Genomic DNA, 27,003 nt, shown 5'->3' on the forward strand with positions numbered 1-27,003 from the left:
TCATATATTCTAAATGAAGTCACATCAAAAGCATCTTCAAGTGTTGGTCCATAATAATTGCTTTAAGATATGCTATTGTATCTGTTACACTTTATTTTATTCAAGCTCTAATATCCGTGGTCAATTTCCTCCCCAATATAACAGTTGTGAGTTAAATGTTAATCTTCTTTCCCATTGTTATCCTTAATTAAAGTGTATGTGTGTATTTAGCTAATATCATGTTGGAGATGTTGGAGCCTGCCTCTAGATAAAATATATTAGTTTACTTTTTTAAAGTTTTTTTTGATACAAAGGGTTAATGTGATTGAGAAACACTAGGCCTATACTGATTAAGATTTTTACAAAAAACTCAAATAATGCTCGCCGTACATTTTGGAAAAGGCTGTTGCATAAATATATTTGGTGCATTTTGTATTTTATTGAGTGCAAATGTATCAAGTATAAAATAAGAAAAGGAGGATTTTCAGAAAGCACGATATATTGTAATAAAAAAAAATCCAAAATAAGAAAGAAAAAACAAACATATTTCATTGTGGAAAAATATGTGTGACATTTGCAATCCAGAGTAAAATGCACATGCAAAGTCACCTATTATTTTTAAACCTGGAGTGGTGACATTTTTTCATTCATTTGTCTCGGCTCCAAGGCCAGTGTTAGTGCTGGCCAGAAACCAGGTTCAGATGGCAGGTTTTGCAGAGCAACTTCCCCTCCAATGGATAGCAGCCGCGTTCATTTGGTTCAGGAGAGAGCTGGATGACACACACCTGCAGACGATAAGAAAGACTTATCCACTGATGATGATTAATGTGTGTTTGCACACCGGTCATTGTGTACAGTACAGTTTGCTACACACTGTGTTCCTACCTCACATCTGTAGCAGTTCTCATGGTATGAGTTTCCCAGGCATTGAACATTATAGCTGTCAGTACCATCTTCTTTTGGAATGATTAGCTTGTTGCAGGCATTACACTTTGGAGCATACTTCCTTTATGGACAACATTTTAGAGAGAAAATAATATTAGATAAGTCGAGGCAACTTCATTTGCATAGCACCTTTTAAACAAAGCCAGTTTAAAGTCATCAATACTCAAGGTGAGCTTGTGGATTGTTTCCATGCGATTTGCTTGACACAATTTTAACAATCATACCTGTAATAGTCCCGGAGGCAATACACCTCCCCAACTTCTCCCTGAGCAAAAGCTTGCTCTCCAATTTCCTGTTTACATGTTGCACAGGTAAAACAAGAAAGGTGGTACGCTCGCTCCAGTGCACGGATCACATGATCTGTGATAACCTCCCCACAGGCCCAGCAAAGCTCCAGACTAGCCTAAGAGAGAGAAAAAAGGGTTATGGAATACACTTCTCTCACAAAATAATAATACAAAAATTCTACTGTTTAACCAAACCACTTAAATATCATATGTACGGTTTTTGAATCTCATATTTTATTTGTTTTTTACCACACCATGCAATGATAACACAACATTATTAACAACAGGTGACACGTTGGATAATCTTCAATTCTGTGCAAGCTAACTATAGCCACCTGGAAGGTATGGAAACACCCCTATTCAAATATGTAAAACATCAAAGAAGTCTTAAGAGAACAGTTAGCATTAACGTAAAGCATGAATGATTAGAAGTAAATAAGAATCCAAAAACAATCAATCGTGCAGGGCAGTATCTACCTGGTAGCAGTCTTCACAGAGGGGGATTCCTGCTTTGTTGTAGTACTGTTTACCAGCCAGGGGAATGTGACAAGATCTACACTGAAAGCAACCATCATGGTACGTCCTGTTCAAGGCCTCTATTGCGGGTTCAGATAGAGCCACAGGTTTCCTGCAGAAGCCACACACCTCTGCAGAGTACACAAACATCAAATGTCAAAGCGGCTCATAATAATATGTGTATTGTCAAAGTGGAAGAGTGTGTAAATAGAGATCACATTACCTCTACTCTCCCTGCTCGTGTCTTGCCCATTATTTTGGATCCCATGGGATTGTTCATCTTGTTTTAACCCACTAGATGGTGTGCTTGTTTCCACCTTAAATGAAAGGTGCATGCTTAATGTACAAGTCAACTGTAACCTGGAGCAGAAGTTGGCACTATTTATAAAATGCTTGATTTAAAAACAATAACAGAAAGTGTTCATGGTTGATGCTAGTAGAAAGGTAAAGGAAGACATAACCTCATAGAGGTCAAACTGGATAGGAGGTTGTAGAATAAAATCAACTTTGCAGAAACAAATGCCTTTTGAGGATTTACAAGTAATTATAATTACAAGATTTGGAGTATACAAGTATCTCATTAATCTGTCATTAATGAGAACCAAACATTATCATGAAGATATCTACATTTTGGAAAGTGCTTTTATTTAAGTTTTTTTTTTAAGTATCACTCTTTGTGTTTGAAGATTATGCATTGAAACCAATGCATAGTAAATACTTATATCGACAGTTGTAATCCTTCAATACTGGTGGGTTTTTTTTAAGTGAAGTTTTGTGTTTAAAACAGTAAATGACAGTGGTCGACATGAACGTTTTAGTGATGCAAATGTGACAGAGGTGTGCATACCTCTCTGTTGTAAATGGGCTGCTGGCCTGGGGTCAGAGAGCTGGAGGGAGGCGTCTGTGCAGGTGCAGGTGGAGGTGGAGGTGGAGGTGGAGGAAGTGCTGATTCTTCAGAGAGCGATGTTCCCAAAGATGAAGGAAGTGCTGCATCAGGAGGAGGAGCAGGGAAGAGCTCTGTTTGGCAAGAAACAATATTATTTTTAGTAATTTGTAGGATCTCGTTGGTTTTCGGGTCAGGGGGTCACAGGTTCAAACCCCACTGCAGTCAGCATGTCGTTGTGTCCCTGGGCAAGACACTTCACCCCAAATTGCTCCTGTGGGGATTGTCTACAGTATTGAGTATGCAAGTCGCTTTGGATAAAAGCGTCTAACAAGTGACATGTCATGGATCTTTTTCAAGTTAGAACTGAGGATAGTTGTAATAAGAAAATCAAAATATTATACACAAATATATATACATGTGCATACATACAGAAAATGCCACCCACCCACAAAATAATTAGAGAAGAAAGAAAAGAGAAAAAAGTGCTAATCACAAAAGAGAAAATAAAATAAAGTGAGAAAAAGATGCTTATGAAGTTATGCCTCCTAAATAAGTGTTTTGCTCCTCATAGTCAAACTAAAGTGAAAAAATGTCTGCATGTTTCAAGAAGATCGGTAGCAGCTGTTCCTTAGATATAGAACTTAAGTGTGAGAAAAGAGCTATGATTTCACCGATTAGCATTACATTGTTATAACTTTGTCAGATGAATGTTGGAAAGTTAAAAACTTGACACAGAACCAGGTAACTAGTATGCTGCTGATGGTTCTGAGATTTTGGAAAGAAAGGTCTAAAACTTGCAAAACAATAGTTTACACTGATACAAATATATTATCATGAATACCTGCAGGCCCTCTTTCATCTTCTTGAATCTTTCCTCTGCTGGGTTCAGGTTGGGCAGGTTTGGGGCTCTTGGGGTCTGAATGTCTAACTGAGGCCTCCTGACGAGTCTGGCCTTTGCTCTCTAAACTGCCCTCAGACTCAGACTGTGAGTTGTCCTCTTTCTTAAGTCTGCTGACGGGGATGTTGTCACTTGGGCTGACTCGTACAGCAGTTTGAGGCTTGTCTCTGGCCGGGGCGCTGTGAGCTTTGAGGACGGGCTGCTGCGGTGTCACAGTGGCTCGGTGAGGAGGCGCCAGAGTGATGAAGACAGAGGACACCAACCTTTTTGATGTAGCTGCTGATGCCATGGCTGTATACAACCCACACACAGCCTAAAAGGAGGACAGAACAAGTATGATGTACATTGCTTGCCATATGTAATGTTCAATAGTCCTTCAGAAACACTTCACAGACTCAACACATGACTTCATTTGTTTAGGTACCTTGGAGTGTGAGAAAAACAGCATACCAATAGTGGCCATGGCATTGTGTCCCTATTATCTCAATAATAATTGTACACATCCTCTCAGTCAACTTTGTGGGAGTGCTCTCTCTCACTTCAGAGGGGTAAACTCACACACTTACAGCTCTCATTAGTCAAAATGAATGGTTCTACAGGCAGAAAGCACAAACCTGGATCAACAGTTTTCTTAAAACCCACTCACTCTGTCTGTAAGCTGCCCTTACATACCTGGGAGAAAATGCGGATTGAAGACAGCTCTGTCTTTTCTTCTTTCTCCTTCCCTGCTCTGTATCTCAGAACTTCTGGTTTGTTTTCCCTCCTGTGAGCTGCCACTGAGAGAAGGCTTTACTCGGGCGACTATCAGCAGAAGGCCACTCCTTTTCCTTCTGCACCTCCCTCCAACTCTCTCGTCCGTCGACCCCTCCTCCTTCTCTGGCCGAATGACAATACCTCCTCCCCTCCCGACCGTAAAAGGTGAACAGTTAATCTCGAGCAAAGTGCAGTAAAAAACACATTCAAAACGACACATTCATGCATTATGAAAACTTGGCTGACTCACACAAACACACACACACCAACACAGTCACACACACATGCACAAAGACACACAAAGAGAGTCATGCAACAGTTGGGCAATCCAACAAAAACACACAGTCAGACTTTTTTACAATGTAATATACAGTATCACAGAGTATCTCATAAGGTTTTTGCCCTTAGATAGGCACCAGCCACCTCCCACTTCTTTATCTTTTTGCATGCCAGCAGGATGTGACTGTACCTGCCTTTTCCAGCAACTCTCTATCTCACTGTCCTCTTTCTCTCTCCTGTGCAGCTCTGCCTTATTGTTCTGTCAGCTTTATTTTCCCGACCTCCCTCATTGAGTCTGCCTCCTTTTTTCTTCTCCCTCTTTCCTTCTTCCCTTCCCCCACTACATTATATCACTTAAGCCTTGACTCACTATCAGTGTCACATGGCATTGCTTCCATTTGTGCACCACCGACGTCTGATAATATGTGGGGGGGCTTCATCAGACTCTCCTGGTGGAGCTTTCGTGGTTGAAGGCGGCCGTATAGGAGCAGCAGCAGCATTACAGTGCAATGAATCAGGGCATTGTGCAGGAGGAGATATTGGTGTATTAGGAGAGGATGGGGGGGGGGCATTGAGTGATGTCTGTGAGAGCTCTGAAAAAGCTGCTTTGTTGTGTTTGCTGCCCTCCACTAGAGAAACATATCAGGTCTGCTGATCAGCAAATATTGGGATGGGCTTCCTGAGGCAAACCCTCTACGCTCAAAAGGGAGGATGGAGTGAGAATAAAAGTGATCGGTGTGGGTCAGAGTGGAAGAAGAGTGAGAGAGGGTTAACAGGAGACGGGCTGAGGGGAGTGATGGGGGTCTCTGTTGTTCCTGCTCTGTGGAAAGGAATGCTGCGGTGATGTCACGGCTGCAGGAGGGAGCATGCCTACCGATGACACAATCCCCAGACCTCTACGCTCCGCCCCCCCCTACAGCCAAGATCCTCATTAAACCCTCTGAACCTCCTCAATGCGTCTACAGAATTAAGTTTCAGTTCACTTTCCAGCATCCCAAAATAACGTTTTACTTTAATCCGGAGTTTTGTGTCTACTTCGGTGAGAACAATGGATACAGAATGCAGGGAAATGAAGAGAAAGCAACAGGAAGAGGCCCAGTAGATATAAAAACAATGATGATTGCATGTTGTTGATGTTGATTTCCTGATTGCAAACATCTGCAGGGGTAGAACCAATACTTCTCAAGGAGAAACGCTGTTAGTTTAGCCAAACACCACAAGTGAGAGCAGGATTACTGCTTTGAGTAACATGCATCGAAGTACTTCAGTAATAAAGTTTGGGGAAATGGTGAGAGCTGGAGGCCAAGATAATGTCCCTTCTAAGGGTCTACAGCCAAAAACCAAGACTGCATTCTCCAAAATGCAACTGGTCTTTCATAGGACGTCCCCCCTTCCAAAAATAGTTTACAAAGTTCCTTTCAAAGGCACAGGATATAATTTACTTCTGCATCATACTTCTTACGTTGACGAGTAACTCATATCATGTGGAATATTAGTGGAGTGTCCCTTTAACTAGTGACTTATGGTTCCTGTAATTGGATATTTGGTACCAATACGGCACCCTTATGTTTAAAATGTACCTACTCTCCAATTTCTGTGCTACTCATCAAAAATATTTTAAAGGTTTTATTCATAAAGGAAGTGTTTCTGAAATAATGTCTTCAAAGTGTGAAGTTGTTTAGAAGATCTAATATACGTAATAAGTATAATTAGTGTGTCAAAAATGCATAAAAAAAGGCTACTTTATTAATTGTAAAATATTTACAATCCCTGACCAAAAATGTGTGCAGACGCACAGTTAGGAAGATCTGCTTTTGTTGCTCTGCCCCACATACTGTACTTTATGCTGTTGTATGAACCTTGGCACCATTGAACACGAGGGAAGCGGTGGAGGTCTTGGTGTGGGCATTGGTGTGGACATTTCATCAGCTTTCTGCTCATCTTTGTTCTTATCAAATAACTTTTAAAAGTCTGTTTGGTACAATTATGCTGCTACAATAGAAAAATGATCTGTAATGCAATATATTTAATAAGCAACTCGACAATCCCTTTATCATAACAAAAGTATCAATAATAACAGAAACATCTTCCTTTTAATACTGAAAAGCAGCAGCTAAATGGTGCAAAATCCTCCTCTTGCCTTCTGTTTAAAAAAAATAATACCAATAACAGTTAGTCTACAATTAGTGCCTTCAAGTGTGTATTCTTTTATTATGTAAACAGTGTTATTAGGATTCATTGAAATTCGAGGTAGTGTCCGGTTTCGTGATAGATTTTGGGCGCTCCATCAACTGTCATCTGATGATGTGTCCATCCTACGATCCTTCATTTTGTGATTTAAGTTCGGTTGATATTTTCTTCGTAGCTTCTTCTTCCTAAAAGTGAAGCATGACAAAATAAATGTAATTTTCAGATTTCTTAAAATTACTTACAAGTCGCACAACAGTTCTTTAATAGAGAAATAGTTATACTCGATAAATCGCAGTCCAAAAAGGGAACATCAAATATGTAAAATCCCTGAGTGAAGAGTTTATTCACACAGACCTGTAACGAGGCTCTCAGCAGATCCTGAGAGGGCAGCAGGCTGACCGCTTCCCCCAGAAAAGTGATGAGGACGTGGAGCACATCAGACCAGTTGCCCACGGTCAGCACCAGCACCAGCAGGGCTCCCAGCCGCAGCACCACAGTGTGAAACAGAGCTTCTGTGCCGGGCTTACGATGCTGATCCTCTGTGCAAAATAAACAACAAAACGTATACAACATTCATTATTGTGTTTTTGTGGTATTCTATAACCTAATTTTCCATGTATTGTTTTATCTGTGCGATTTTTAGGTGTATCCCTTATGGCCTACTGTTAGAAATGCACAATATTAAACAAGGTTATCTGATCTCATTAAAGAAAACGAGAAATCTTCTTAAAGACCATTTTCCTGACCTCTATACAAGGCTAGACAATCACCTTGGACGTAGACCACCAGGATGGAGTAGCAAAGCGTCAATGGAGTCCAAAACTTGAGTGCATCCTTCTGGGACAGGAAGTGGTCATAAACCGTGGCGGTGGAAGCCACAGCTGCTAGAGCGAAGACCAAGACGACCGCTCTTTGCAGTGAAGCCAGTATGGTGTGTCCGGAGGCCAGGAGGGTGATGCACTTCCCACAGTGAAGCTCTGTGCTATGAAGTGGGTAGAGTCTGGCCACATGGCTCCACAGACTGTGGCTGACACTTGCCAGTGCCCAGCTGAGAGCAGCTGCCAGAAAGAGGCTGAGGGAGCTGTGTGGAGCCCCCTGATGGAGGTAGCCCAGAGCACAGGAGAGCCCACAACCCAGAGTGAACTGGCTCTGGATCAGCAGCTGCTCCAGGCTTCTGCCATCAGCATCCTGAGTTAACATTGGTTTAGGAGTTTGGATGAAAATAGGTTAGACAAGCATTGGAAATATCTACATGTTGAACACTGTGGTAGGGTGTCATTTCACATTGTTCCCCCTGCTTCCACTCCTACTGCTATTTATTAAATGCTTTACTTTATTATATTCCCCTTTGGTTGTTTGTTTGTTTGTTTGTTCACCATGTAAAGTGGCCTTGGGTCCCTTGAAAGGCGCGATACAAAAGTAATCTACTATTATTATATTTAAAAATCACAAAAAACACAATAAAGCATGTTTTCTGGTCATTTAATAAAAAGTTAAATAAACACATGGTAAAGCCATATTCAGTTCAACTCTGTGTGAATAAAAAACTACTTAAAAGTACTTTATCATTTACCTAAGATCATTTATCTTAGAGCAGAATGAACTGAAATTACAGAGAAACATAAGCATAACCTATTTTTCAAACAATATATAAAAAATAAATATGATATATTATTTTATATTGTTAGAGCAATAATGCCCCCCTAAAAGAAGACACATACACATAACAAGTCTAAATCAATGCGTTATCTGTTCATGTGTTTGGGACACTCACCAGTCGTGCTGTTGCCCAGGAAGAAACAGCTCTGAGAGAAAACTCCAGCACGATCAGAGAGGAAACCCTCGATCCCACCAGAGACAGAAGGACCGTCAGGAACCAGAACTGGAGAGATGTGGTCCAGTTTCCTCTCAGACGACTGCCAGTTGAGGAGGAGTCCTGTTTGCTTTCAGTTTCAGTCTCAGAACCACTGTGTGGATGGGGGTAATCAGACAAAAAATGCACACATATAAACACATACATACAATACACAGTTTTCTCCTTTCAAATAACTCACCTGCATGTTTGAATAAAGTTGTAGACTCTCAACAAGTTGCACAGCACTGCTATACCACAGGCACCCACAATACCTTTGAAGCATAAGTAACACCACAGCCAAAAAATAAGTATACAAAGAAAGTACTCTACCCAAAGTCTGATTTTTATTTCGCTGAAGATATAAACATATGATCAACTCACCTTGAAAGAAACAGTCTAGTGGGTTGGAATCTAAAATAATCCATTCAAAAATTCCCAGGATCCAGGAGAAGGGAAAGAACATTTTTATGGTTTCCTTATAATATACAGTAGATACCGTGCTATGATCACCCACCCATGCTTTTCAATCTAAAAACCTGTTTAGAATCTACAAGTTAGTTAATGCTGAGTGCCAAACCTTCACGCTGCCTTTATTTCCTCCCCTTACTGAGCTCCATGTTTAAGGTCCAAAGGTCAAATGTGATTGGAGTTTGTTCGTCGTCATTCTAATCATTTGCTGATCAAAGAGGCTGAAATCCTCTCAAAAACTAGGCTAACAGATCCCTGTTTAACCAGATGAAATAGAATCATCCTTTGCTTACAATGCATCTTAGATATTAAGTAATTAAAAGATGCTGCAATTATGTCCAAGAGGATACAAAAAAACGAGTTTATTAAATACATTTTATATATACAAAACCACTTATTATTGTTAATATTCAAAGGCTTGAAGTATTTTTAGGTTGCAATTCTGTACATAAAAACCTCAATTTGATACGTCAGCAAATAAAAACATTCCCATCCGATGTTTTTTTCTCACATTTAACAGACAAGGCAAATAGAATGATTTAACCTGCAACAAATCACGGCAGCCACACTGGGAGATACATATAATACAGAGCTTGTGTTTTAATAATCCAGGCTTGTGTTTTTATCTGAACTAAATTAATATGACTGCGAGCCATCAGGACTCTCACTCCTCTCTTTTTAGCTTTACTGCCAGCAGACACATGCAATTCATTTTGAGGTATTAAAGGCAAAACTTGGTAGTTTGACAGCATACATTTAAATATATTTAAGAAATTGTAGGAAGCCCTGAAAATGTTAGTTTGAGTTTGTGCAACATGTTTCGAACTTTATGAAGCATTTAATGCTGATCCGTCTTCTTTTCTTCAAACACAGGGAGTGTCACTTAAATTGTTCCACGTAAAATACGCTCATTCTTGTTCTGAGAAGATGTTAGAAGACAAGATTGATATGACTCGTCTGTGAGAAGGTCCGATATTCAGTGTTAAGGTTAGAGTAGCCGAGTGGAGTCAGAGGTTCAGGATGTTTCAGCCCTGTTGGTCCTTCACTGTCTGTTGCCTCAACAGATCCCAGAACAGCATGCTGAGCATTGTGTGTGGGGCCAAGCGCAGGAAGACAGGGCCCATGCCTTTATAAAAGCCCCTCAGGCCCTCAGCCTGGCACACCTTCAGCATACAATCTGAAAATCCATGGTACAGACGCCCCTGAAAGATGGATCAGAAAACAGTGTTAAGTTTGATTGGCCAGAATTCTTACAAAAAACGTTTTTGTGCCATTATTTAGCGCAATAACACATTTTTATGAAAAGAGCATCTATTTGATTTAGTCATTATTCTATTGCTATTTTAATCCAAAATTATTTATTTTCATTTACTTTGAAGCACAAAACACAATTGAAATAGATGTTTTGCACAAATCTCTACGGAGAAACTAAGCGTTACACATCTGTTGATTAAATCAACTAATTCATTAATCAACAAAAGAGTGTTAATCAACTAAGACTTTCTTTAGTCGAGGATTTAACATAGGTTATTTAAACTCACCCTACGAAACTCATCCACGGGCTGATTGTATAGTCGTGTACTGATGACGTCAAAAGGTGTCATGCTGACGGCGACAGCTATTCCGCTGATCATGGCGGCTATCAAAGTCGTGAGCCAGCTGTTAGGACTAACCCACTACATAAAATAAAATAAATGGATTACAAACAGATGTTGACTTTTTTACTTTTTGGCTGATGGATTCACGTCAACTGTTAAATAAGTGTTATAAAACTGTCAGCTGTTTATCTCCTCTACCTGGGAATGTGACATCCATTCCTTGGCTGACGTGAAGGTTGCCAGTTGAGCAGCTGATCCCATCATGACCCGAGGCACGGCCCCATTCACACCCCTCCACAGACCAATTACACCGTCTCTTCTATATATGGTAACAAAGGCATCAGACACTCCCTGAAAAGAAGAAAACAAAGGCATTGGTGTGCTGGAAGTAACAGATAATAGCACTTAATGATACGGTGTATATCATGTGGTGGTAGATGTTGATAGAAATATGTTGAATAATGGATTGAAAAGCCTTTTCCAATGCATGTATTGTTTCACATCAGCGCACTGTATGTAGTCTGACTATAACAGCAGTGCAATGCCGTTTGTGTAAAAACGTTTCTTGATGGCATTGAGACCACTGGATCTCGTGATCAGAGCTGTATTTGTATTCATTCATCCCTACAACTTGCAGACATTAAAATCAGTATATAGAGTATCTAGATATAGTGTTATCGCATTGTCTTCCTAAATTACAGGAAAAATAAAGAAGGCTTTTCATTTTTTATGTAAAACGCATACTATTTTCCTAAGCATTTGATGACATGTTTACTATGACATCCTTTCAGATGAAACAACGAATAATGTATTCATGTGTCTTACCAGGTGGTTATGCTGGTGGCCTACTGCTATGGCCTCCACAGTCTGAGCCTGCAGGTGGGTCTTCACCTGTAGAGAACAATGAAGCACAAATGATTAATCAGTATTCAGCCAATATTAAATCCTAGGCCATAAAAAAACAGACTAATTATTGTCCATACGTCAGTTAATGTCCGTGTCAGATGCAACAATGACGGGTAACTCTGCTAATAATGACCAGGTTTGAGTCACATAACATAAACTTGTTGCGAGAAATAAATTCCTCAGTAGTCCTCAATTGAGTCCCTAAAGATCAAACAGCAGTAATATCATGCACAAAACCAAAATGGCTCTCCAGTTGATCTTAAGTTTCAATAAAAATGACCTTCAGCCCTGCGTCCTTCAAACACTGCCAGCACCAAGCAGCCACACGATACTGTATATTTCTGGCAGCAGCGGGTAGGTGGAAGCGGAGTGTGGAGTATATTTAGTGAACTAGATATAGTCAAATGTGTTGTCAAAACTATTTTGTCTTTCCATGACGGTGCAAAAGGTTGGTTTGCGTTTCCATGACGGTGCAAAGATGGTTCAAATGTATTGACTGACAACTGAGAAAGAATCACAACAACACGACTCCTGCCGATTTAAAAGACATGCAGAGGACATTCATAAATTGCAATTCAAGAAACAGAGACAGACAGGTGTGAATGTCTAAACATTTTGAGTCTCGTCTTGTTTTATAGATGTACTTAAAGCTGAAGGGGACCTGGATGTGAGCCGGTGGTTAATCAAAAAATATTTTACTCATCCATGTGGACAAGTATAGTAGTCATCCTTATATCATAGTTTTATCTTGTATTCTTTCCAAAGTAGATGTCATTAAAACCTTATCTGTGATTAAGCTGACCACATACACCCATATAATGTCTCTTCCCTCACGAGCGCTCATGCTGGATTAAAATAGATGTAGGACATTTGAGACCTCTTTGAAATCGAGCTTGTTGGCTTTCCTTTCTCTCATTATGTTGAGTTACAATACCTTTGTTGAAGCTAAATGCTTGTGGTTTGAAATGTCACCTTTTAATTTAAGTTTTTCCAAATGTATTTTTATACCTTTTTCCAAATAATTTATTATTAGGTTGTTTCAAAACGGACCATGTTCAGTTAAAAAAATAAAAGTTACCACCATAATTTCATAGCCTGAAACTAAATTGCATTTGTAGTTCCTTGGCAGGTCACAAGTAAAATACAAAAAACTGTATTTTTGAGGATCTGATAGACTTTACTGAGTGAGTACATAAAGTCACAGATCAGAGGATGGGCCAATCCATTTAAAATGTTATACATCATGCACAGGTTTGAATATCATCTTAATTACTCAAATCTCAATAGATTGTAATAGAAGGTGTTTCTGTCCCCATTTATTTTACAAAGATAATTTGCTGTTGTTTTCATGTTTTCCTCTTTAAACTCCTTTAGAAGCTTTCCTCTTTATATTTTCCTTTAGTGACAGAGAAGTTATCGTTCTGTCTAAACGTTTTTCTAACTTCACTTCATACAACTCTTAGATCGACTTGTACATTGAAATTGTTAGTCGCCATTTTTTCTCCTGTCCGTACTGGTCTTGAAAATAATACTTTCTAAGGCGATTTAAATAGAAAGAGCATCATCCAGATTTACAGTTGAACCTTTCCTTTACTATAGAAACGCACCATAAAAACTATGACTAATAGTGACTGATATGAATGACCTTTGGACAGCTCTTGCTTTATCGTGTTACGCAAGCATTGTGCGTAAATGAACAGTGTAATCTAACTTCACTTATAGTGGCTGTCGCTAATGCGTTTACAAAGCTGACAAATGCATTTTGTTGCTACACCAGGTGCAAATATGGTCTGATGGTTGAGGTCATAGAACAGGTGTATTCAAACTACATGGTCTGTTTGAGTAAAAAGAGTGTTACACTAAACCCTTTTGCATCATTTATCTGAAGCTTAACACAAAGAGTAATTAATTAAACATATCGTCTTTTCACATGAGCTCACGCCTTCTTTAAGTCAGTGGTTAACCACAGTGGCTGTTAATTATTTAATTTATTTGGTTTTCTTTAACGTGTTACAGTTGGAGTGTAACCTAATTTAAGGAGCCACCATTGTGGTACATGGGGTTTCAATTTCCCATTACGTCTAGTTTTTTACCTTAAGGGTTCACACACAGAAACCCCCATATGACCTCATGGCAGATATATTGTCCAACATTAAGAGGACTTATTTCAAATGTTTACAAAAAAGAGACAACTACAACCCAAGATTATGCTTCAACGGTAACATTCATCTTTTAGGTATGCATTTGTTATACAGTAGCTGGCCACAACATAGCATACACTACAATGGCTTGTAATACATACTGATTTAATCGAAAACATAAAAGAGCTGAGCTATACTGATCAATTGTGACCAGGAGCTATCAATGGTTTCCAAAGAGAAAAACTGATAATGTGTAATTAAAATGGGCAGTAAGACTTCAGGTAGATGTGTATTAATTTCCATTTCTATGCTCTGGCTCTGTGTTTTATTTTGTTGACTTGTCGATGAGGTTTTCTTTTTGCGAACCCTGGCAGCAAAACAATTGTCCCCTAGACTCTAGACTAGAGGGACAAGAAAAATGACCTTGAACTTTAACACAAAATACACAAGAGAGTCTGAAGAGGGTAAAATTCAATTCAAACTGCTCACACAAGAACTGCATCCTTTGATGAGGGGAACTTCTGAAAGAGGTTGCTTTAAAGAAAGAAACTGTAGTAAACTTACCAGGTAGGCAGGAGAGGCAATGAAGGCCCCCAGGGCCCCGGCCACAGCCCCTGACAGCAGACTCCCCCCGTGGAAGGAGGTGACGCCCAGAGATTCACAGTATGAGTAGGAGCCCAGCCTCACACCGTTCATCACACCCTGGTACATCAGCCCGGCAGAGAGTCCCTTCTGCAGGCCCCGGAGCCCGTCTGTTCGGCCCACCACCCACAGGGCCTGCAGGGCCCCGCGGTAGTGTCTCTGGTAGGACCCCCGTGCACGCAGCTCTCCCTGAAGCTGCAGACGAGTCTTTACCACCTCCAGGGGGTTGGTGAAGACACAGGCAGCGCAGCAGGAGAAAGCTCCCAGAGCAAAGTCCAGAGGAGGCCAGACGACCAGAGGGGGCCGCGAGGGGCCGAGGGTGCTGCGGGGTTCCGCAGACACAGTGGATGCCATCCTGTGGGAAGGCTGGGCGCCAAACACAGACTCTTCTGGTGAAGGTTTCAGCAGCTGAACATCTGTCATCCCTGGAAGTGAGTGTCCTGCCAGTGTGACTTGTCCCCCTTTAATCAGTTTGTTAGGGAACAGGGATTGTGTATCTCACGTAGTACAGGACAATGAAGTCAGTGATGATATCAGCTTTTGTGATAACTGATCTAACATAAGTTTGGTATGTGTCCCCTGCGACAATGCAGGTCAGTGAGCGCATTGGTGTACCTCTGTAGAGGCTTTCATTAGCTTCCTTGACTGTCAGTCTGTTCAACAGAGGCACCATCTGCAAGAGAATGTATTCATGTGTAAGTTATACAAATAATCATTGTGAGGTTCAGGTGTGTTCACAAAAGGCTGGACAAAGAGTGCTTGTGCTTCAAGAGACAGACTGTGAGGTGTTGGAATGGAAACATTCAGGTATTAGCCCATTTGAAGCCACTAAACCTGAACAAACGATAGAGGACATCTTCAAGAGCAGACGATCTCGCACACTGAAGTTCACCTGACACTCACAAGCCACCAGCAACTATAGTCAAACTCATTCAAACCAACCTTTAACTTCATTAAACCAACACGGTACAAGTCACACTCAAATAGAACAAACTACTCTCCTGAGCCTTTTGAAAGTTCTGGAAAATGTCTCTTGAATCTTGATACTTCATTCAGAAACTCACAGTCTTTGGTGATCCTCCTGTGCAGCTCCATTCCTCCTCTCTCCCCCATCATTGTAAACATGTGTTCTCAGCACATTCATTGTCAAGGTTCGCTCCCCTTAAATCTCACCGGAGCCTATACGGTTTCCGTGCTGTCTGTCACGTCATCACATCCCCGGGGCTGCACCAATCACAGCGTTGCCCCATTCCCTGGGCTGCACCAATCACAGCGCTCCGCTCCGCTCTGCCCCCGCACTGGACCTATGGGATCTCTCTGGGTAAAAGGTTAATGTTGGTCAAGGGGGGGTACTGTCTGAGGGAAAGGAGACGATACTGACTCTCAGGTGTCTGAACAAGGTTAATCCGCTGGAGATAAATGAGGACAATCTCAGAAACAAAACAGACAAACCCGTGCTCTGTTTTACCTCTGAACTATTTGTTTAACTTAGTTATTTTCTTATGTTAACCAGACATTTTGTTGTATAAAACATTAAGAAAAACTTACTCACAACTGCTAGGAGTTTGTTTTTAAATTAGCTATAAATGATGACGAAAAAAAGACTCGTCTACTGTATGCAGAGCAGACACTTGAGGGCGCACTTCTACAGCTCTTTAATGATTAGGGGAAAATAAGTCTTGAAATGTGTAACTCAACCTACAAATCAAAAGATGGGTTGGTTATATTTTTGAAACATTTAACCATTTAAAAATAAGCAGAAAAGGACTTCCGTTTCAATAAAATGTTTTCAATTCAAATTAAATGTCAGTCCACGAATGAAAAAAAAATACCTAATGCTAATAACTTCAACATTCAATGACAATTTCATAGAAATTTGACAGGTTTTAAATGCACAACTTACAATTGCTTATTGCAAATGTAAAACTTTCTTAAAGCTAGTTTTCAAAGAAATCTATAAACCCAGTAGTGTTTAAATATTACCATTAAGCAGAGTCCTTTTTAAATATCATATTTAGGTTTCCAGCTGCATGTAAAATCAATTATTTTGGATGGTTTTACTCATCTCAAATTAACATTTTGAATAAATGTTCAGAAAAAAAATGGACGTTTGAAAATTGTAGATTGATGACAACTTGACAAACCCATATGATGAAGAAGTTCACATGCTATGATTGAAGCTTGTGATAACCAAATAATAGACTTGATGGTGAGATATTTTTTAATTGCAGTAATGTTTGATAAACACACACACATACACACAGCAGGAATTTAAAGACGGTGACCGACCAGACATGGAGGCCTTTATTGTTTAACTATGTTTATAGTACAGTGCCACATCTCTCATCCGCCATGGCGCCCGACACAATAGTCAACAACTTTTAACCACCACCGTGCACACATAACACACTCACACTGTTTTCTGCATTGCAGGTTTAAAGAGCGATACAAAAGCAAGGTAGTCTATAAACGTTTCTGCGTCAGTTCTTCCAAGAGTTCGGAGGAGGGCGACACAGAAAAAAATTAATGTTATTTTTTGGTTGATCACCTTTTTGGGAACAACAACAAAATGTCTTGTCTAATCACTGCAGTCACAAACACACATACTGACACACCCATACCACCAGTCAGTATTCTCATTCAACCAAATGTTTTTATCAAAGTGTAGTTAAAAGTGTTGTATTTTGAACGCTTGCAGGCAGAAGGGATAATAGTGAATTTCTGAAGTGGAACAACTAACAATGATTATGTTCTTTTCCAATAATCCTCTCTATAGGAAAAAGGCCTTGTTTGTCATTTCCCTTGTGTGATCACAGGGCGGAGCGTCCGTCCTACCCATCCCGCCTAAAGCTGCATTACCTCTTAGCGCGTACAAAGTACAAGGCGTTAGTTTTAGGGTAGTACTTCACATTCTGTTTCTTGTCCATGAGGCCACCAAAAATGATGAGCTCTCCTCTTCCCTGTACCACTGTGTGGAGGCTGGTCTCCGGAGGCCCTGTTACCGCGGCGGGGGTCCCGTTCCCGTAAACTCTCCAGGACACCACCCGCGCAGACTTGGCCCTGGAAACATCCAACACGTACATCTGCATAGGCTTGCAGTTGAGAGACTGGTATAGAGGTTTCCCTACGTTCAGGCTTTGGGGTGGGTGATGGCCCAGACGCCGTGCAATAGGTGGGATAGCGTGTCCATCAGCTCCAGCAGCCTGCGGAGGGCTGGAGGAGGAAGACGGAGGGGTTCCAGGTGGACCGGCTCCTCCACCGCTTCCTCCTCCAGGAGAAGCCCCCTGTGTCTGAAGGGAAGACGATGACGACGGTAAAGATGAGGAAGATTTGTTTTTCACTGCCTCCAGACCTCGTCGTAAGGCAGCGGGGGACACTGCTCCTGGGGGAGTGTGTGGGGAGCCGGCAGGAGGGGTATGCAGGCCGTTGGTACTGGGCACCTCAGGGTGCTGAGCGGCAGCAAGAGGAGACTCCCAGCCATAGTCTGTGGAGGCATTTAGGAGGGGCCGTGAGGAAGGAGAGGCAGCCTGGGCCGGGCTGGTCTTTGGTGAAGGGGAGGATCCGTTTAATAACGGGGGAACTGCAGGAAGAGGAGGGCTGTCTGGGCCTTGTGAAGGAGACGGCTGCTGGGGGGAGGAGGGGCTCCCTTCTCTGGCCCCTCTCGCTGATGGCCGAGGTCTCAGCGTGCCCCATCGGCCATTTACACAAGGAGCCTCTTCAACTGTTCCCAGGACAACGCCGGCCGCCCCGCTCCGAACAGGAGACTGAGAGCGCAGGGAAGGCGGTTCGGAGCCCAGAGGGCCCGGTGAGGCACTTATCGGGGAGGGCCGAGAGTTAAGACTTGGGCTGAGAGGTGCACGGCCAGATGGAGCTTGTGAGAACACCACCACACACTGGCCCACCTTTAGGTGAATGAAGAGATCAGAAATGAGACATTAGTGATCATTCTTATTCACATACATGCAGAATATGACAACAGCTAAGTACTTTTTTCAAAATGAAGGTTTAATAAAAAACGGGGAAACCCACAAGTAATTTGCAAGGGATAGCTTTGTTTTGTTTTCTTCTGGTATGTCATGTTCAAAGTCGCAGGCAGGGTTGGAAAACAGTGGAAATGCTGCGGCGGTGATTTATTTGTATATCTGTTATTCATTTAGCTTGCTTTACGATGACCAGCGAAGACAACTTGAAAAGGGTTTTAAGACAGACACTTACTCTACAAGCTGGGTGACACCACAGCTCTGGGGCCCCGTGCTCCTCGTTCTCCACCTGCAGCTGCTGCCACCTCCATGGTGGTGAATCCATGTGAAGGAGCCAGGCATCTTTAAGGAGCTTAAAACACACAAGACAACCGTTTAGATCAACCTGGTCACTTAACGTCACATGGAACATTTGCCAATAGATTAAAGATGTGTTGTTTTGATACTCGAGTGGATAAACAAAAGCTTACTGCATTAGGACCGCCACAGCCTCCCAAGATGAGCAGCGTCTGATCATCAATCACAATCTAAGAGGAAAACATTGAATAGATATCATTTCATTTGATTTAGAAAAGGGGAAGTTTCTGCTACATAACTTGCAAAATGCATTTAGAGGGGAAAGCAGGACAACAACTCTACTTTAAGTATCTTTATCGTGAGATCATTAGAAGTAAAAAAAAAAAGAAAGAAGATCAAACAAGCAATAACATGTCTAAGATTGAAGGAATGGAATATTTGACTAGTTTGAATGTTTAAGCCTTACTTGTGATTGGCCTCCTCGCGGGTGGGGTAAGGGGCCAGATATGGGGGGTTTGGACCAGGACCATTGCTCCAGATCCAGAACCCAGACTTCATTACTCCTGATCAGAATTATCAGAGACAACACGGTGAGGTGTGACAGACACAGATTTCAATCTGAGATACAATTCAATTACCAAATGTAGGACTTGAAAGGCTGAAATATGTAAGGTTTTACATTAAATAACATTAGATGTTTGTTATAAAGGTGCAGTGTGGTTGGCAGTGTTACAGCTCATGTGAGTTTTGGTTTCAAGTCTAGTTTCTTATGTAAAAGCGATATAACATCTTATCAGGATTTTCTTCACAATATGTTTAAACTCAAAAGAAGGAAAAAATAGAAACTTTAAAACATACAGGATCATTGTCCCCTTAGGCGCGTTCACACCGGAGTACTTTTCCCATTTAGTTCCGTTAGTACCCCTTATGTTGCGTTCACAACAAAAAGAGTACTTAGTGCCGGGAACTTTTACCCCCATTTTTAGTGCCTGCTAGAGAGGTGGCACCAAAAAAGTACAAATTTCGATTGGCTGGGCGAATTGCAAACTACGCCCCGTAAAACTCTGAAAAGTTTTGTGAAGCCGCCATTGTATTTGCTGGCATTAGCATTAGCATTAGCCCCGCGCACCAACGGAGAGAGAATAACTTATGGCAACACAAAAAAAAACATGGGAGCGGTGGAGTGATGAGGAGGTGTCGGCGTTCTGGCGATTTACTCGGAAGGCCAGAACTCCCCCAACTCCGGGGAATTCCGGCCGGGGACTTTGGGTGGCAGTATACGATGTGAAGTTGTTTGCGTGTTTGCGGGTTTGCCTGCCAGTAAATCCAAAGCAGAAGAAGACGAAGTGACGTCAGCGGCTCATTTGCATAATCTTCCAACAGGGAACTTATTCCGGTGTGAATGCGATCTGTACTCAGTTCCATGGGGGTACTAAGTGCCGGCACTAAATACGGCAAAGTACTTGGTGTGAAAGCGGCTCATCTTCACCTTTGATTTGTGCTGCTTATATTAAAAAAAGCTATTCTTACATTTGCCTAGCTCCCAGTGATCCACCAAAAACCACCATGGTGTTTCCAATCACAGATGAAGAGTGACCAGCCATCGGTGGAGGTCCATGTGTTGTTACTATACAGTTCCACCTGAGAGAACAGAAGAAAAAGAGAATCACAAAAAGTTAAAAAAGACAAACTAAAACGTAAAATTGAATCACATGTCACAACTACATCCTTTCGCTCCAGTAATGAAGTCTGCCTCACCAGTTTTTTGAAGGAGAGTAGGTGTGGATCTCATCAAAAAACCTTTCTGGTTGGTGCAGTGGATATGGGCTCGGCCGCGTCCATCCCCCAAACAGCACTAACAGATCTTTGTGCATCACTAGAGTTGCCCCAGCTTTAGGAGATGGATAAGAGCCTGAAATGAAAAGACCAAAGATATGAAATCACATTTTCTCTAAATAAGTATGATGTTATATGTGTGAATTAATGCAAAAAAAAAAATATATATATATATATATATATACCTAAACATATAAATCACCTTTGAGTAAACTGTTCCTTAATACATTCAGTGAAAAAGACCAAACAGAAATGGAAAACACAGCACAGGGTGAGACTACGTGACTCTTTTTCAGTTTAACCCAGTGGCGAACCGTGTCTATCACAACTAGACCTTTTGTAGACACACACCACCCCCCCCGGCGTTATAATGTCCGTCTTTTCACTGAATTGTCGTCTTAACTAGCGGGCCTTCTAGAGTACCCTGGAACCGAGGGAAACTGAAAGAATACGCCCATTGGGTACAAATCAATATATACGCTCTCATTCAGTGCAACAGCCAGGGCATTCTATCAAGGATATAGAATACCTTGGTTGAAGGATATTCTACCCAGAGACCCAGAAAAAAGATCTGATTGGTTGCTTTCTTTTCTAACACAAAACCACTGAAATGCGTAGTGCATGGTCTTAGAAGGAGAAACAAATCAACGTAACACTGTAATATTACAGATCAATAACACAGATATGCTGATGACACTGTCATTTATGTCCATGCAAAAAGCAAGGCCCAAGCTGCGGCCAAATTAAATGATGCAATGGTTCATGTAAATCAATGGCTTACTGACTAACAGCTATATCTGAATGTTGTATCTGAATGTTAAGAAGACAGTCTGTATGTTTTTTAGCAAGACCAACACTGTATCACACTGTGAACCCAAGGTCTATGTGTTTGGGGAGGTCATTCAAACAGTTACACATTTTAAATATCTAGGCATTATCCTTGACACTACTTTATCCTTCAAAAAACAAGTGAGAAAGGTAATGCAAATAACTAAATACAATCTAGCAAACTTTAGATATATAAGGAACTGTTTGACAACACCTGTAGCAAAACTCTATATGACTGCCATGATCCTTCCCCACCTAACATACTGTATGACCAGCTGGGCCCAGGCGAATAGCACAACATTAAGGCCTATCCTGTCACTTCACAAACAAGCTCTAAAAGCTTTGGACAGAAAACCTAAGCTATACCACCATTGCAAAATCCTGGACAAACATAACCTGCTCAGCTGGGAAAATATTTTAATATAATAATATTTTGAAACACACTGATGCATGTCTCATTTTTAAAATTCTAAACGGCAAGGCACCCCCACCACTCTGCACTTTTATACAGCAGAAAAATTCAAACAGCAGAACCACAAGGTCTGCCCTAAGAGGGGACTGTGTAGTCCCTCTTAGGCCCAGTTCCTTTGGTAAACACTGTTTCTCTGTGAGGGCACCAACACTCTGGAACACAATACCAAAAGGAATAACACCTCCTATCATACATTTAATCACAATCATAAGAACTGGCTTTTAAACCATCAAAAATGTGAACACTTTTAACTGTATCGAGCAGGCATGATGATATTTCATCTGTTTGCATGTTTCTTTGTTCCTCTCTATGGTTGTACTGCTATTTATTTATTGTTGTACTGATGTTGTCTGCTGTACTTTATTTAATTATGTTTTTATTTTCTAGTCTTGTTGTGGTCATTTAACATCTTGCCAAGGACAACAGTCGAAAATTAGCCTGCTGGCTAATTCTGGCTCATTTACAGCAAATGTGAATTAATGTACACTGTCCTTTAAATAAACAAACAAACAAACAAACAAACAAAAAAACAGATACGATTCTCATTTATTCATTTTATTTATATAATTAAATCGATTTTTTGTTTGTTTTATCTGAGTGTTCCAGGGTATTCTCTGAATACCTTGAAGGCCCTGACGGTTCGCCACTGGTTTAACCTCACATTCAAGTGACAAAAAAACTCACATTAATTGTATGTTGCAGTAGGCCAAACGTCTCGCAGTAAGGTGCTCTTTACAGACGTCTTTACCTCTTAAGCCATAGCATGCAATTTCATAAAAAGTGCACTAGTAAAATAATTTCCCTCAATATAATTTTATCAGAGCTACATTTTCATTACACCTACTGTGTATTCAGTTGCTGCTGCTGAGCATATGACTACTACATTAACTTAATGTGGTTCGCCCTCCCACAGTTCCCTTACATAAGCTTCTTGTGCAGCTTTCTTTTTTTTTTTTACCAGAGTAACAGCTTACATTTCTGTTTACTGTTAAATGTTACTGCTTGTAACCTACTCATACCTGAGGCTAAAGGGCGGATCCACTCCTTGCTGTTGAGGTCAAGTCTCCACAGATCATTGAAGGCAGCATTGCAGCTACTCTGAGTGCAACCCCCAAACACATACATGGACTGGTTTGAGTCGTAATAACATGCACCTGCAACGGAAAGAAGATCAATTAACCCCAACACACAGTGGACTCTAAAGAGTTGTGTAATGTCAGTGTAATAGTATTTTCTCTACATCAACATGCACTTTGAGATGAGTAGCATCTTTATGTCAGTGACATCAAAAACATATTTATTCTCTTCATGAATCACTAAACTTGCAATGGGCAGGAGCCAATTTATCTCCTGCACATTCATAATATTTTCCACAGCTTAAATGCACAGAAACATTTTGAGATGTTTGATAACCTGAAGTTCTTTTTCTTTGACTTCTGGTAAAAAACTGTATATTTGACCACTCATTTTGATACGATGTAGAGTAAAGCAGCATATACTGACTGTGTGAGAAGCGCTGAGTTATTGGGGTTCCTGGATATGGGTATGTGCGACTTTCCCACTGGATATTTCCCTCCTGGACAGCTTTCAAGAAACCGTGGTAGCATTGATAAGCAACACCTAGTTCAGATAAAATAATTGTTAGCAACACACATTTTACAAGTGAACTTTGTTCTGCATTTAAGTGTTACTTTTTAATCGGCTCCCTCTCAGGTGTGTAAAGCTAATGTTAACTCATACACACTGTAAGGCTAACCAGTCCCACTCAGGATTCAGTTTGCTACAAGACTATGTATGTGAGAGGCATACCTTTAATGAGACGATACCACTGCTTACATACAAGAGCAGCGGTTTTGTGCTCCTGGTAAGGTGAGAGGAAGGACAGAATATATTCAAGAACTTCCTCTGGCAACTCAACCATGGTTCTCCCCCCTCGTTTGGCACAATTGTCCATGTTCCCTTCTTGTCGGCAGGACCCCATGTTTGCCTCTTCCTCCTCTGTTATCCCAGCAGGATCTGCACCATCATCTTCTGTATCCATGGCAACAAAGCATCCATCCTCATTATCAGGGGAGCGGGACATTATCGTCTGAGAAACGGAGACATGTTTGAGATGTATGCACTTATCTTCGTTAGTATATCTTTCATCATCTACAATTACCTACACTGTATCTACGGTCAATATACACCATCTATTATAATACTCACCCTTTTTACACTTGCCCTATTTGTGTTTTATCGCATGTTTGCAACTCAGATTTAACTAGGATGATTTCCTTAAACAAACTTGAAATAGAATAGGTCTTACCAAAGAAAGCCAATGTCACTGAAAAGCTATAACCACCACAACAGTTTTGTGGCATGGTGCTCATCAGTCTTAGTTGTTACACCCAATGTCTGAAACGGGTGGTGCCCTTTCTTTAGACTTGGCCCCCTCTTATATCGTTAGCTACATCAAAATAGCTGTGGTTAGCCATCACATACTAAATGAAACGCTGAACTGCTAATGCTACCACCCTAAAGATAACCACCCATAAGAATACATGAAACATGGTACAAGCCATGTTTAAAATAGGACTTGCTTTTGTTACACAACACTGACTAACCGGCGGGTAAGGTTGTATGTTATAGGATTTGACGTTGGATCCTCAGACAATATATGTTAGCACTGGCTAACGCTAGCTTACTGGTCGTGAGCATCCAAGCTAACGTTAAGATTCATTTATCATAAGCTAACGGTGTTAAATACAGCTTACAAGTTTTCTTATAAATACATTTTCCTAAAATGCAAAATTGTTACGTATGTAAATGACACGGCAACCTTTCAGGGCAGCAGTCTCGGCTACAGTTACACCCATCTAACTAACAAGCTAGCTAGCTGATATATCCAGTCTGCTGCTGATAATCTATGCTAACGCTAGCTCGAGCAGAAGCAGTAATTAACTAGTTCCTCTAATGTCAGACACATTATGTCAATTTCACCCCTGCACTGTTGCAGTATTGTTAATACCGTTGTTGTAGCCGTGGATATTTGATGGCCGTGAGTGTTTGTGTTTGCTGTTCTTTCCCCCGGTATCAGCTCCGGAGTTTCCTCTGCAGCCTCCAAACAGTCGCCATCTTCCGCTCTGTGAACAACGTCCTCCGCAGCACAGCGACGCAGCACCGCCGCCAACCGTCTGCACCAGGGTGGGTCTCCTGGACCAACACTGCGCCCCCAGCTGATACAGGGGGATAATATTTCACCCAGGGGAAAGTTAGAATAACGCTGTATAATTACCCGATTTTAAAAGTGTAGCAAATTACAAAATACCATCATCGTCAATTATAAATGTTATCTTGGGAAATCAATCAATGCATCCTTTTGAGAATGGGTGATAGCATACCCACAGGAGGATAACACAGAAAGTGGAATAGATTTGGTTAACTCTCCAAAAAAAACGTTTATGCATTTAAATGAGCGCTGAGAGTGTAATGGCTTTTTTTCTTTAAAGAAAAAATGTTGTACAAACCTCAACATCAAATAATAACAAAACTTAATTACAAATGCATGGTTCCAACAAAATCACATTACATAGATTACATCACATGCAAAATCATAACAATAAAATATGGTACAAATATATAAAATAATAATAATTAGTGTTTTTCAAATAAAAACTATACAAGTATACTAATGACTGCTTATATTTACTAATTAAGATGGAAAATACATTTGAAGATGACATCTCTTTCTATGTTTGGACTGTTTACACAAGGGGTGTCCAAATATTATTTGGAGACCACTAGTGTAGAATATATATTACCTCACTAGAGGTGAGGTAATATAAGTTAGCAAAATCAATCAAATAGGTGAATTAAGCTTGATACTTGAAAATGCTGTAAGAAACACAACAGCCTTCCTCACAGCTCTCCAGAGGGTTTCATTTATTTAGTTTGCAGCTCATGTATTAAAACAGAAACTTCAGATTGCATAAAGATGTTATGCAAATAAGTGATTGGGTTTTTTATATGAACTAAGATTTTGAACATTTTTCCAACTTTAATTGATTGAATTTATTTGAAAAGTGGGCACACATGATACTGTGATATATATTTGTACATAATGTATTTAATTAGTACAATATATGACAAGCACAAGTTTAATTTCATTATACTATTTTAATTAGCTGAGGGCCATTTCGAACTGGGCCGCGGGCCTCATTTGGCCCCCGGCCGTAGTTTGGACACCCCTGGTTTACACCCTCTGGACTTTGAAGTTATATTATTTGGGATTAATTATAAGCTCATTGAAGCCTCTATACTTGCTTTTTCTGAAGTTTGACCATAAGTGTGCAATATAGAGTGGTGTACAATATGCTCCCCTAAGAGACATTTCCCTCCATCTGTAGGCACACACTCAACTTGCATGTAACGATGACATTTATGTTTGATATGGAAATGGCCCCTTTTTAATACAATTAATACAAAAAATAAAAGTGCTGCAATTCTGACATTTGTTAGACGGTTAAAGTGTTACATTTGCCGGTGTGTGTGTCCACTATCTTTGTTTTTAAATGGGCACATTGTATTGATCTAAATTATACTTAAATGACCGATAGTAAAAGAGAGGTGGTTACATTGTATATCAATAATCCAAATTTGCAAAATAACTAAAGGTATAAGGTTGTAAAAGTATACAATTGACCTCTGAATTGTATTGGATAAGAGTACTAAATTGCACAAATGTTGTAAATTGTAATACTCAAGTAAAGTGAAAAAATATCGAAATGTACTTAAGTACTGTACTTGAGTTGAGTAAATACTACATCCACTAAACGCCTCAAAAAAAGTAAAACTGTTACAGGATTTGTATTTTGAAAAGTAGGCCTATTTATTTATTTTATTATATCATAACTTAGTACTTTTTTAACATATGTAACATTAAGCTGTCTGTGGTTCTTTCCTGCTGTAACGATGCAAATATCCCCTCTGTGGGACTAATAAAGGTATTCTGATTCTGATTCTGAAAAACAAGGAAACCTATTTGCCAATTTCTGATGCTGTGCTCAAGTCCCTATCGTTCATTTCCACATCCGCCACTTGTTTGTTACATTCATAGACTGGTTACAGCTATTATGTTGGGTCATTTGTGGATTTCCCTTTCATACAAACGGAACTATGATGCAACACAGTTATATTTGCAGTAACTTTCATGGCATTCATATAATTGCACGTTTGCACTTTAGCGTTCTTACATGTCTAGTGGTG

At 40.5% G+C, this 27,003-nt stretch overlaps 4 protein-coding genes across 5 annotated transcripts; all 4 read right to left on the bottom strand.

The window, feature by feature from the left end:
- Nucleotides 1-94: 94 nt before the first annotated feature.
- fblim1 (filamin binding LIM protein 1) lies at nucleotides 95-4,337 on the bottom strand. Its single transcript, XM_010775285.1, has 8 exons — nucleotides 4,184-4,337; nucleotides 3,455-3,824; nucleotides 2,575-2,744; nucleotides 1,951-2,044; nucleotides 1,689-1,858; nucleotides 1,149-1,327; nucleotides 865-985; nucleotides 95-764 (listed from the first exon to the last, which is right to left on the bottom strand). Exons 2-8 carry the CDS (start codon nucleotides 3,798-3,800, stop codon nucleotides 654-656), a joined length of 1,191 nt encoding a protein of 396 aa, XP_010773587.1. The 5' UTR covers nucleotides 3,801-3,824; nucleotides 4,184-4,337; the 3' UTR covers nucleotides 95-653.
- Nucleotides 4,338-6,250: 1,913 nt separating this feature from the next.
- LOC104949011 (transmembrane protein 82-like) lies at nucleotides 6,251-8,062 on the bottom strand. 2 transcript variants are annotated; one of them, XM_010775287.1, is made up of 3 exons: nucleotides 7,504-8,062; nucleotides 7,088-7,272; nucleotides 6,251-6,918 (listed from the first exon to the last, which is right to left on the bottom strand). In XM_010775287.1, exons 1-3 carry the CDS (start codon nucleotides 7,931-7,933, stop codon nucleotides 6,859-6,861), a joined length of 675 nt encoding a protein of 224 aa, XP_010773589.1. In that variant the 5' UTR covers nucleotides 7,934-8,062; the 3' UTR covers nucleotides 6,251-6,858. The 2 variants fall into 2 exon arrangements, with proteins under 2 accessions (XP_010773589.1, XP_010773588.1); XM_010775286.1 differs by having other exon boundaries at nucleotides 6,251-7,272.
- Nucleotides 8,063-9,374: 1,312 nt separating this feature from the next.
- slc25a34 (solute carrier family 25 member 34) lies at nucleotides 9,375-15,518 on the bottom strand. The gene is made up of 6 exons (XM_010775288.1): nucleotides 15,408-15,518; nucleotides 14,266-15,016; nucleotides 11,480-11,545; nucleotides 10,853-11,005; nucleotides 10,598-10,732; nucleotides 9,375-10,258 (listed from the first exon to the last, which is right to left on the bottom strand). The coding sequence occupies exons 2-6, from the start codon at nucleotides 14,764-14,766 to the stop codon at nucleotides 10,082-10,084; spliced, it is 1,032 nt and encodes a 343-aa protein (XP_010773590.1). The 5' UTR covers nucleotides 14,767-15,016; nucleotides 15,408-15,518; the 3' UTR covers nucleotides 9,375-10,081.
- A 1,028-nt stretch (nucleotides 15,519-16,546) lies between these two features.
- Nucleotides 16,547-25,134, bottom strand: fbxo42 (F-box protein 42). The gene is made up of 10 exons (XM_010775290.1): nucleotides 24,767-25,134; nucleotides 23,566-23,845; nucleotides 23,260-23,376; nucleotides 22,776-22,910; nucleotides 20,379-20,532; nucleotides 20,151-20,261; nucleotides 19,087-19,183; nucleotides 18,794-18,850; nucleotides 18,559-18,675; nucleotides 16,547-18,245 (listed from the first exon to the last, which is right to left on the bottom strand). The coding sequence occupies exons 2-10, from the start codon at nucleotides 23,837-23,839 to the stop codon at nucleotides 17,199-17,201; spliced, it is 2,109 nt and encodes a 702-aa protein (XP_010773592.1). The 5' UTR covers nucleotides 23,840-23,845; nucleotides 24,767-25,134; the 3' UTR covers nucleotides 16,547-17,198.
- Nucleotides 25,135-27,003: the final 1,869 nt, after the last annotated feature.

The sequence above is a fragment of the Notothenia coriiceps genome, unplaced genomic scaffold, assembly GCF_000735185.1.
Source record: "Notothenia coriiceps isolate Sejong01 unplaced genomic scaffold, NC01 NC01_scaffold00015623, whole genome shotgun sequence".
Taxonomy (NCBI): domain Eukaryota; kingdom Metazoa; phylum Chordata; class Actinopteri; order Perciformes; family Nototheniidae; genus Notothenia; species Notothenia coriiceps.